This window comes from Monodelphis domestica, chromosome 1, assembly GCF_027887165.1.
Source record: "Monodelphis domestica isolate mMonDom1 chromosome 1, mMonDom1.pri, whole genome shotgun sequence".
NCBI lineage: Eukaryota > Metazoa > Chordata > Mammalia > Didelphimorphia > Didelphidae > Monodelphis > Monodelphis domestica.
The window spans coordinates 639,382,907-639,395,402 of NC_077227.1; the positions used below are offsets into that span (position 1 = coordinate 639,382,907).

Consider the following 12,496-nt stretch of genomic DNA (forward strand, 5'->3'; position numbering starts at 1 on the left):
AAGCAATCTTAGAGACCACAGAGATGTCTGTGGTCTCTCATCAGAGGTGGGTACCAGAATCACAAAGTGCCAGAATTGGAAAGGACTTTAGAAGCCATCCAGTCCACTTGATAACTTAAAAAAGAATCCCTCTATATTTCCCAAAAGGGGTCATTCAGATTTTGCTTTAGGATCTCTAATGAAGAGGGACCCACTTTGTCCTGAAACAACCATTCCACTTTTGGGTTGCTCTGATTCTTGGGTAATTGTTCCTGATATGAAGCCAAAATCTACCTCTTTTCAATTTCCATCCATCCCATTTCCACATTGAATTTCTACATTTCCACCCTTTGAATATCTAAAGATAGCACTCACAAACTCCAACTCCATAAATTTTCTCTTCAAACTACTAATCTCTAGTTCCTTCAATTTATTGTCCCATGGCATAATTTCAAGGCATTCCACCATTCTGGTGGAGTTAGTAATGTGACTCAGAGCCAAGGTTTTTAAGAATAATGAAGTTAATCAGGAAGAGAACTTTTAAAGAAAGAAGAGAATGGAGCTGAAGAGATAGAGAACAGATAGAAAGACAAGGAAGATTTGAAAGGCCAGTGCAATCATATTCCCCATAAATTTTCTTTTCTTTTCAACTTTAAATGCCTTCATTTATTTTGATTTATCTTCATATGACAATGTTTTTTATCTATTCAGCACTCTGATTATCTTCCTCTGGATGTTTTCCAAACTGTCAATTTCTTTCCTAAGACCCAGACCCAGACACAATACTTGAGAAGTAGCATAACCATGGCTGTATACACTCAGACTATTACCTACCTTATTCTGGGTATGACTTTTTATTAATATAGCTTAAGTACCCATTAGTTTTTTGGCTATGTAACACTTTTTTTACCATATAACTGAAAGGCATTTTTATAATGGTATTCAGTGATTTTTTTTATTCATTCAATAATTAGATACCAATGTTTAAAGTATCATAAATTAATTTTGTAATATTTTTATAAATCTTTAATTATTAGACCTCTTTCATTTGTCAGGATCTCCTTAATAAGATTATTTATATATTTGTGTATATACATCTATACATATCTGAAACATGGCTAGTCAACAATATTTAACTATGTTTTCATATTGCTCCCTCTGTGTTTATGTTAAAACTAGCACAGCTTCATGTATTATTATATGTAATAATGATTGTTTACCAACTGAAAAACCCTGTGGATGCTAAATGTGCACTTGGGACTAGAGTGTCAGTAACATAAAGAAAAGCTTGTTTAAGTGATCTGCAAGGCAGGGCCACAGCTGTAACTTTGCCTTGGCAGAAGCTATCAAGTAAATAGCATGATCTTTTCAAACAGAGCCATATTATTTCCTTCATGGCATTTGTAATTTGTTAAAACTCTCACTGTGCCATGCCTTTCTTCCTAATAACAATGGCAAATGGCCAATCTCACTACTCATCTCTTGCATACACAGTCCCTCTATGTGTATTTGATCTGTTTTTTTTTTTTTATCTTCAAAGGAGGTATATATTGAAGAAAGCCTGAGCTGTGAATGATTTAAATAGCATACTGCTACTGGTAAGATATGATTCCTAAGGCTGTGGTGTAACATAAAAAAAGCAGGATAAAACAACTTTGTTTCAGAATGCAGCAACAATAGTCCAGGTGAAAATATCAGCTGCTGGCTCTGTTTAAAAAAAGACCATGTTTCAAAACTGCTGATATTTGATTTTATTAGATACTACATCTGGTGTTTATTACTTGGTCTTATTTGCCAGAGCCCCCAGGAGCATCAGTCTGGGAGCACAGCCAGTGTCTACCAAGTTAGTGGTGAAACAGAGATCCAATCACTTTCTAATTTCAAACTCAAAGGCAAAATTTTCAGTAACTTTGTTTTACCTATTGCTAATATGTAGATAGATTGAAACAAAGACTTTTGACATAATATATAATCAAAATTCGTAAGATAAATGTTGTAACTTTCCATTTCCCATTGTAAATTAAATTTTAGAACAAGTTGGAGATTTACAATGATTGGGGTAAACATAATAAACAATGCTTATTATTTTAATCCTGTCTCATATCCGGAAACATTTTGTCCTAATGTGATGGCACCTCAGGTTTCTGCTTATTAAACCTTTCACATGTGGCTGGTGATCAACATTTAAGATGTTTGTGCATTGCAAAGCAAACTTTACGAGGCAAAAGCCTAGTGTTAAATGAACAACAAAAAAAAGGAAAACCTAGGAGGGGAACCAAATTTAATTGCTTTCAATAAAAGGTGAAAGAAAAAGAAACATTCTCTATAAGAAATGGTCTACAAGTCACATAGCACAGTAACTTAATATTAGCATTAGGGGAAAAGCTATTCATAATAAAAATAGTATTTCTTACTTATGAAGCCAAATTTGCTGAAATTTCACATATAATCCATTTGACAAAGCTAAACTTTTTTTAAAAAGCATCTTGGTGTTCTACTGATCTTTTTTCAACTTTAGTGCTATTTCTCACATAGTTTGATACACAGGAAAAGCTTATCATTTGATTGATACAGAAAGTGAACAGCATGGTAGGTAGGTGAAAGAATATATCACAGATCATAGAACCTATAACACAAACCATTTTAAAGGAAAATAATTTTCTAATAAAATGTTCAATGTGAAAGTCTTTGAAATCAAAACATTAAAGAGGTTCTTAAACCACCTAATGTGGTGTGAAAAAGATTTTTATTCTAATGTGGTTTGGCTGTGTCTGTAATTCATAACCTGATTTATAACTCTTTGTATGGGATTGTGAATAGCAAATATTTTGACAGTGATTTAAAGTGTTGGTAATTATCTCTTGCTAATGTGAAGAAAATATTTTGAGACATCTAAGATGAGTGAGAGTCATCATAATGTGTATGATATGAATCAATCTAAAGGCATTTTAATACATATATACACATTATTTCCAAAACTGACCAAAATTCTGCAAAATGCTTTAAAGTCCATTTTACAATTTTGGTTGGGAGATATAGTCATACTTTTAATGTTACCCTTTGAGTAACTTTAAAAATATTCTTTTAAAAGTATGTCTTCATTTTAGCATTATTCTTGTAATAAATAATGAATTGGAAAGTCATAATGTTAGAGCTGGAAGAGGATCATTGAGGCAAATTAGTCTAATCTCATTATACAGATGAGAAACTGAAATTCAGATATTTTAAATGACTTAACCAATCATTCAGGTAGTGAGAATGATAATAGCTAGCATTTATACAACACTAATGTTTGCAAAGCACTTTACAAATATTTTATTTTGTCCTCCCAATAACCCTAGAAGGTGGATGTTATTATCTCCACTTTATAGATGAGGAAACTGAGATAAGTTAAGTGACTTTCTCAACTAGTTACTGGGACAGGATTTGAATTCAGATCTTCCTTGTTCCAGTTTCAGTGCTCTCTCCACTACCCCACCTAGCTTCCTAATAAACAATAGAGCTGTAGTTTGAACAATAATATCTGACTCTTACAGAGCCCATACACTTACCTGCCTTACTATATTGCCTCCGATGGGTAGGGAGTAGGAGGGAAGTTTTATCTACTATTATACTTCCTCTTAGTGTTGTTTTTTTCCGAATAGCCTAAATAATATTTGAGATTTTAAATCCTGTTACATCTTTAGAGCTGCAGGTTTTAACCTGGAGTCTGTAAATTTGTTTTTTTCAAAAGCATTTTAATTGTTATTTTACATAATCAGGTGTTGGATTGAGTGCTGTTTTTCCCCCCATCTAGGTTTATATATGTCCACATTGGTCTGCCTAGATGTGTCTTGATGAGTGGGAGAAATAGAAATCTTTAGTGTCTCCTAACTTCACCCTTCTTCTAGGGATGATTCCTGCCAAGAAGGAAAGTGAGAAGTTTGGACCAGAAACTGGTATTCTGATCTCCTCAGAGAAAAGGGGTACTGGATGAGAAGTATATCCTATCTACTCCCTTAAATAGTATTAGTCTAGGGGAGACAATTTTTAGGTTCCAGCTGGATGACCATTCATAAACTGGGAAAGGACAGCCCAAGCTTTATATTAAAAGCCTTTATATTAAAGGCTTGACTTTTACAACCAAATGCCAGTTCCACAATGAACAAACATAGCATATAAATTCATTTATCCAAGTTGATGACAAAAGAGAAATCAGAGGAAACATACTATATATGCTAGACAATATAAATTGAATCAGCTCTTCATCTGGGAGTCATATAACTCAGCTCAATCAAGAGAGATATTCCCAGATATTATCCAAGAGGAAATTGTCCAAAGTTTCTAGTGCAGTAAACTGGTAACAGGAACATGGTTGAAGTTCTATAGCATGGTTTCTTTCTTTCTTCCTTCCTTCCTTCCTTTCTTTCTTACTATTATCACTTGGTAAATCAGTTCTGAGACAGAAGAGTGGCAAGGGCTAGAGCAATCAGGGTTAAGTGTCTTGCCCAGTGTCTGAGGCCAAATTTGAACCCAGGTCCTGATTCCACACATGATGGCTTCTTGATCTCCTTTCATGGACTTGAAAGATTGAAATTGTGAATCTTCTCTCTGACAGCTGGAAACCAGAAAAATCCATCTTTTACATAAGAATGGGACATTAAATAGTTAATCTCTACCAAGAGGGGAGAGACTCATACAATTGACCCTGTAAATCATGGATTACAAATATAATTAGTTTCCTTTATAATCCTATGTCTTTTATTTTAGGCATTATTCTCAGAAGAGTTCCAGGGGCTTTAACAGTGTTAAAGGGCCCCTAACACAAAAGGTTAGGAATACCTGTTTTAGAGTAACACTAAAATTTATACAGTATAAATAGGCATTATTTTCAAATACAGAGAAAGACATCACAGTGGCCTCAAAAGACAGTGAAAATAAAATTTTGGCAAATAGAAAAGTTCTATTCCTCAAATGTTAAGCAAATTAATCCCTATTAATTATTGTAATATGATGTTCCCCTAAAATAGATTCCTGGAAGACAGTAATTATCACCCTCTGGACAGCAGCACTGGCAGGAAAAAAAAAGCAATAATTTTAATTTGGTAGGGTCATTGACCCTTCTGAGAACAATCTTACATTGCTAAAATCGCTTAAAAAATTTTTTTTTGCTGTTTTATTTTGTTCTGTTCTATTTCTTTAGTGATTTGGGGGTGGGGGTGGGGGAGGCTCTAGGCAGTGACCTGGATAACTGACTCTACTGACCAGTCATTTGACCTCTTAAGCAATTGTTTCCCCTTCTCTGTCCCCCAACATTTTCTTATTCTTTCTGTGATTCATTGTATTATTAATGATACAAGCTTTTAAAATTTTTTTTATTTATTTAATTAATTTAGGATATTTTTCCATGGTTACATGATTCATGTTCTTTCTCTCCCCTCCTCCCACCCCCCTCCACTGGGCTTACATGTGTCATTGATCCAGACCTATTTCCATATTATTAACATTTGCACTAGGGTGATCGTTTAGAGTCTATAGCCCCAATCATATCCCCATCGAACCATGTGACCAAGCAGTTGCTTTTCTTCTGTATTTCTGCTCCTACAGTTCTTTCTCCCTCAGAATTGTCCTGGATCATTGCATTGCTGCTAGTAGAAGTCCATTATATTCGATTGTGCCACAGCGAATGATACAGGTTTTTTTAAATTCTTATCTCCAGCTAAGTGCAAAAGACCTGGAACGTAGTAGGTGCTTAATATTCTGCGGACTGACTGCCAGTAGCAGCACTTCCTTCCCCACTAAGCAGGGTTCTTGTTCTCTGCTTATTGTCTGTCACGTCATTGCTACAGTACAGTCCCCAGGTGGAGGAAGCCTGTATGCCATGGGGGCCTGTCAGCTCAGAAGGAAGAGATGGAATGGAGGGGATGCCCCACCCGGACTTCCTCACATTTCCTAAGGCCCGCCACCTTCGTTATCAAGAGGCTGCACTGCTCTGCGGGTACTCGGGGCAGAATAAGGGGCATTTGGGGAGGGAGAGAAACTGGCTTTTGCACAGACCTTCTGGGATCCACCCACGGCCCCTCCGTTCGCCCAGCGGCTAAACTTAAGGCCTGCGTATGACTGCGTGTGACTTTTTTGTCACGTCTCTGGACCTCAGTTTTCCCAATTCTAAATCAAGGGAGCTGGACAGGACTACATCTCAGATTCAATTAGGCTGCTCAGAGTCCAACCGACCTTCCCTATAGGATCCAGGTGAAGGGCGTGCCCTAGACGCGCAGGCGTCAGGGTCTGGCCTGCGGCCCCGCCCCGGGGTTGCCATAGGAACCACCGCCGGCAGGAGTTAGGGGAGGGGGAGAGTACCGGGACTCCACTGGGAACTGTGGCTGACTGGCTAGTGGGCTACACCGGCCCTAGAGCGAAGCCATGGAACTGCCTGATCCAGTCCGGGAGCGCCTGGGAAACTTCAGCCGATCGCTGTTTACCGATACCAACCGGACCGGACCGGAAAACAACAGCAACCTCAGTGAGTGGCAAAGGCGTTTGGAAAGGGGCCTGTGGACTGGGTAAAGGAGGGGCGTAGGGGGGACGGGAAATGACGTTGGGATCTTGCCCTCACCTAACATGGCGGCCGGGCCTTCTAAGGGGTCTCGGGGTGGGAAGGTAGGGAAGAGGAAGGACCCTTTCTTTGACAACTCTTTCCTCCCCTCTAGTAACGGGGCTTGGTCTGCCAGAGTTCTGTTTTGGGAGAGAAATGAATAAATCATTTAACGAATGATGCCCTATAGGCTAGTCGTACTCGGCCCACCCGCCCCCGCATGGTCTTAAGTGGGAGATTGAAGACTCCTAAATTCTAGTTCAGATAGTGTTACCCTGGGTAAATCTCAGCACTTCCTGTCAACTTTTTTTAAGACTTGAAAGACTTACTGACCCGTTGAGGGAATACTCCCTATACTGATAAAATCGTATGTAAAGGGGCAAAAAAAGAGAAAAGAAAAATCCCTCATCTCAAAAATCCTCAGCTCTATATTTGGTCTTTTTGGGAGAAAATGTGTTTCTAGGTCGCTCTCCCTATTTTCCTGCAAACCTTACGGTGTCTGGTATTGGGAAAGGGAGGGGAATATGGATTATTGGGGGCAACTAGGTGGCTCAGTGGATAGAAAGCCAGGCCAAGAGAAGAGAGATCCTGGGTTCAAATTCAACCTTAGACACTTACTAGTAGTATGACCCTGGGAAAGTCATTTAACCTCCACTGCCTAGCCCTTACAGCTCTCCTACCTTGGAACCAACCAAAAGTAAGGATTTTTTAAAAAAAGAATATGGATTATTTCAAAATATGTGCCTTTTGCACATAAAATCTAGGCTTATTATGTTATTCTGGAATTTAGCTAACTTGGTATGCAAATTCTCAAGGCCTATATTGTCTTCTTTAGGCTTTCTTTTAACAAAAATAAAACACTGCATCACAATCTCTAGTGACTGATTGGAATAATTTCTTGGCAGAATAAATTTACAGATGGTCTAGTCCTTATAAACAATATGGCAGTTGTGTTACAGAGAAACTGGTTTTAGATGTGAGACATTGTCTGGTACCCAGGTATATTTCTCATATCACTTCCCTCCCCCTCCCCCACAGGCAGGGAGAAAAAAAAAGCTAAGTATAACTATCTGTTAAACACTGAGGCCAAAATTTTGTCTGTATGAACAGTGAAAGACCCAGTCAACAGTAATTACAAAGCAATGATACAGGAAAGACACACCATCCCATTTCAAGTCATCAGATAATGTGTCTTTCAGGATAGTAAAAACAAAGTCCTAAAGGAGGCAACACAGATTCTACAAATTAGAAGTACAGTGTTATCTAAGTTCTTGTGTTAACAAGACCAAATTTTATATGCAAAAGATACATGTTTTGAAATAATTCATATTCTTTAGTTTAAAGTTTTAAAATCACCCTTCTACTATAACTCTACAGGATTGGGGGGATGGGCAGGGAGAGGAGCTATACAAAGGAAGACTGGATCTATGATTGTATTGGTTTAAGATCTACCAGTAAAGGTACTGCCTCTAGGTCAGCACCTGACATAGAAGTTAAAGCCTAAGAGTTTCCTGGAGCAGGAAGTGTTTAGGATGGTGACTTGTCCCAGGTCACAGTGTTAGTATGTTTCAGAGGCAAGACTTGAATTCAGGTCTTCCTTCTGCTGGTTCTAAATTAGCACAAAATTTGAATTTTAAAAAAATTGTTAAGTTCAATTCTGTTTACTGTTTACTAATATAAACTTTGAGGAGTAAAAATATCATGTAAAGGAGTAAAAATGAGTAATGTAGATTCTGAGGAGTAAAAATGATATTTATAAAATAATTTCTGAAATATTATAGTCTTTTTCTTGAATCCTCTTTCCTTCTTTTTTCCTTCAGATAATGAAATAGTTTCCAGTTTGGCATTACAGATGTCTCTCTATTTCAACATTTATTTCTTCCCATTTTGGTGGGTGTCTAGTATCATTATGCTTCTGCTTAAGGTAAGTATAAAATCTAATTGCTTATGCTTAACTTTCTCATGGATTTCTCCATTTTATTATTAAGTTGTCAATAAGACAGAAGAAGACTACATTCCTTTATTTTATCCTGGAATGTCAACGCTCGTTGCAAGCCATCTATAACATTACTGCCAAAAGGATGATGTGAACTAATAGTGATATATTCTCAATTTGTCTTTGTCTGCAGTATCCTGTCTTGCCTGATTATTATAAATTCATTCTAGTCACTGTTGTTATACTAATAACCTTGATCGAGGCTATCCGATTGTATTTAGGATATATGGGCAACCTACAGGAGAAGGTAGGATCCTGCTTCATATCATTAATCTTATTATCAGTATTATATTGGAATGCAATGAGACTTTTCACTTTTATCAATAAAACATTATTTCTACACTAAATGGAATCTTTGAATCTTGAGTCTATAAAGGAAGGGAAAAAACTCTCATTAATATTTCCTAGGTTATATATATAGATTGCACTCTTATTCATTTTACCTAAAAAATTTCCATACCATAACAATAATAATAACAATAATAAACATTTATAAAACAATTTAAGTTTTACAAAGTCGTCTATATAAATTAACTCATTTGATTCTGACAGAAGCCTCGTAAAGTATTATTATTAACATTTATCGATGAGTAAACTGAAGCTCAAATTGTTACCTGACTGCTCATGATTGACACAAACAATGCTGAGTGTCAGCAACAAGATTCAAACCCAGGTTTCTACCAAATCCATTTTTTTTTCTGCTATAACACTTCCTCCTTGTGATTCAATTAATATTGGAGATATATATTCATAAATATATTTATATTTACTTATAGTTTCCAAGACCCTTCATAATCAGGCCTGTACTCTTTCTATCCTCAATTCAAATTTCCTCTTTCCTCCTGACCCGAAACATTCCAGTAAGGCTAGTCTTGTAGTCTCTGATGCACATCATACTCAAAGATTGCTAAACTCTGATGGCATCCTATACCACACAAGTTATTACTTAATTATGTGCTATTTTGAGCTGTTCTCACATTGTTTAGTTTCCCTTAGCTTTATCTTCCTAAATGAATTGTAAGTTACTTTATGGCAAGGACCATATCTCTATTACTTTTTATCCTCTATGTTGCCTTATGGTGCCAGGCTCATAGGAGGTTCTAAATAAATACTTACTGACTCTTTGATTATGTGGTTATAACCTTATTAAAAAAATGAATTTCTTGTTAACAATATTTTTACTGTTGCAGGTTCCTGAGCTAGCTGGATTTTGGCTTTTGAGCTTTCTGTTGCAGTTGCCCCTAATTCTCTTCTTGCTCTTTAATGAAGGTCTGAAAAGTCAACCCCTGGAACGAGCAGTCCATATCATCTTCACCATTTTCCTTACTTTACAAGTTGTCTTGGCATTTTTTACCTTGAAAAAAATGGCAAACCATTTGGCTGCCAGTTTCCAACTCCAAGACTTTGACCGTTTTGATCAGTTTTCTTCAAGAGACATGATTAGAGCAAAGAGTAAGACACAAATTCCTAGGTTTTCAGATCCACTTTTATAGAAGATTCATTTCACAGCTGTTGAGTAGGAGGAGTCTGTACAATAAACCAGACAGATTGTACCAGAAGATACCAAGTATTGAGGCAATGATCCTGCCTGAGAAAAAGAACAAAGCAAATAATGTCCTATATTTTTGTTACTCTGAGAAATTCTGTGGCGTGAGAGAATAGGCAGCTCTATTTAGACTTTATCTCCACAATGCCAAAAATACAGGAAAAAAATGAAAATAGTTCTAAAATCAAAGTATTATCTATATTATGCCAAATATTATAACTTGTAAAGAGATTTTTTGTTTTTTTAGTCTTACTCTTCCTATATATTTGATACATTATAGCTACAGCCTTAAAGTAAAATCTGTTCAGTATCTTCTAATAGTTGAAGAAAATCTCTTAATCCGTATTTGTGTCATATTTATTTTAAGAACTATCAATACATTTTTGTGCTTTGGGGAGGAGGGAGACTTGCCTTTTTTATATATAGGTATGCCTATTGTCAGCATTTCATCCATCTCTGAGAATGCTTTTTTTTTTTGAAGTATACAAAAGTGCTTGTACTTATCCATATTCTTTGCTTTTAGAATATTTACAGAGAAGATACTAGGTAGGATTTTTATGTCCACAATGACTTTAATTCCCATCTTGCATATAAGAACTATTGGGGGAAAGAGGGCAGCATTTGATACTATAGCATATTATTTATAATAATGTTGCCATTTTAAAAAATTGTCTACTATATTTTTCTATTTTGTCCAGTGTCGTGAAAATGTTTTCAAAATAATTGATTTTTAAATATCCTTATATTAAAAATATCAGCAAATATTCAATCTCCTGTGTAATTCTTTAGGTCTTGGGATCCTGATGACTTTGAGATTTCATTTTTTTCTTTTTTATAGGCCAAGAATTGTGTTGTTAATTCATCCAAGACTGGGTTAATTCATCCAAGACTGGTTAGGCCAAAGATTGTTAATGTGGGATCTGTGAACCTTCAAAAAAAATTTTGATAAGTGTATTTGAATACACTTAGTGTATATAGAATTAATTTCTTTTGAAATCTGAGGCATTTCATTTTATTCTTTTAAAAACATGATTCTGAGAAGTGTTCATAGGCTTCCCTGGATTGCCAAAGGGGTCTGTGACAAAAAAGTTTAAGAATCCCTAGGTCAGCTTGTCCAACCTTTACCAAATTCGAGTGCCCAGAGGGCAAATTCAGAGAGAGTTGAGGAAGAAAGTGTTTGCTTTGGGCATCTGGACCAAGGGGTAAGGCATGCAAAATATGTCCTCGGGCACTGGAAAGAAGGTGAATGGAACAGCTCCCTGAGTACCAGCTCTGCACTTGTGCCACATCTTTGCCAAGCTGCTCTAGGTTATCCTAAATGAACTAATATACTATGTAAAGATTCATTTCTAATTTAAGGAACCATGCTTATATGACCTTAAGCTTATATGACCATATAAACTTATATGCTTATAGATCAGCAAATTCCCTTCTCACTAGAGGAAACCTACTTGGTAAATCCAATTAAGATCATAAAGTTGCTTGATGACTATAAAATTAAAGGGAAATTGGATGATTTTAAAGGGTTACTATATTTTCATCAATGCTTTTATAAAAATCTGATGTGACCTTTCTCTATTAAAGAAAACATACCCTGCTCTCTCTTTTGAAGACAGTGTTAGGATTACACTGACAAATTTTTTCTATTAAATTTTTTTATACAATTCTTTGCTTAATGGTTTTTAACTTCTTTACCTTTCACTAAACTTTAGCTTCTTCTGTATCATTTTCCTTTTGAGATCAGTTTCACTTAGATATTTTCTCCCTAAATTTTGCCTTATTTATCTTTGCTCTAATTCCTGAAGCCTACTTTTAAAAAATTATTGAAGCCTTTTACATCATACTTATTTCTTTCTGGAAACACTCCCCCTCCAGATTAAACAAAGAAAAACAATTAAGCAAAAACATCTGATACTGAATTTTATCCTAGTACCCTTATTTTTTGCCATATAAAAGGTTTGTTTTATTATCTATTTTCTGGGACCAGTATTTTTTCAAGGACTCTAAGTGTTTCGCTTCCTTTTAGTGACTTTTTCATTTATATTGTTATAGTCAGTGTCAAATTGTTAAATACTGTCAAATGATTCCACATCAGCAACTGATTAAACATTTAAGAAGAGACATCACCATCTGCTTTGCTACTGTACCCTAAGGACCAGGGATGGGACCTTTATATCTGACTTGCAGCTGAAACCATCCGCCATTAAAATATGAGCTCTATGAGAGAAAGACTGCCTTGCTTTTCTATTTGTGTCCCCAGTGCTTTGCATTTAGGAAGTATTTAATAAATGCTTCATTGTATATACTATCCTTTGGGCTCCATTTATTTTGATCCACATTAATTCATGCAAATACAGGGCCTGGTATCAGTAAAGGTTATGTTCCCAGAACTACTCTGGAT

The 12,496-nt window shown here is 36.0% G+C and overlaps 1 protein-coding gene and 1 long non-coding RNA gene across 3 annotated transcripts; one reads left to right on the forward strand and one right to left on the reverse strand.

The window, feature by feature from the left end:
- Positions 1-1,717: 1,717 nt before the first annotated feature.
- Positions 1,718-6,500, reverse strand: LOC130456568 (uncharacterized). Its single transcript, XR_008915627.1, has 2 exons — positions 6,193-6,500; positions 1,718-4,576 (listed from the first exon to the last, which is right to left on the reverse strand). It is a non-coding gene; the product is annotated as an uncharacterized LOC130456568 (long non-coding RNA).
- Positions 6,344-10,859, forward strand: TMEM17 (transmembrane protein 17). Of its 2 annotated transcripts, XM_007476773.3 has the most exons (4): positions 6,344-6,481; positions 8,374-8,477; positions 8,683-8,796; positions 9,740-10,859. In XM_007476773.3, exons 1-4 carry the CDS (start codon positions 6,382-6,384, stop codon positions 10,040-10,042), a joined length of 621 nt encoding a protein of 206 aa, XP_007476835.1. In that variant the 5' UTR covers positions 6,344-6,381; the 3' UTR covers positions 10,043-10,859. The 2 variants fall into 2 exon arrangements, with proteins under 2 accessions (XP_007476835.1, XP_007476836.1); XM_007476774.3 differs by lacking the exon at positions 8,683-8,796.
- Positions 10,860-12,496: the final 1,637 nt, after the last annotated feature.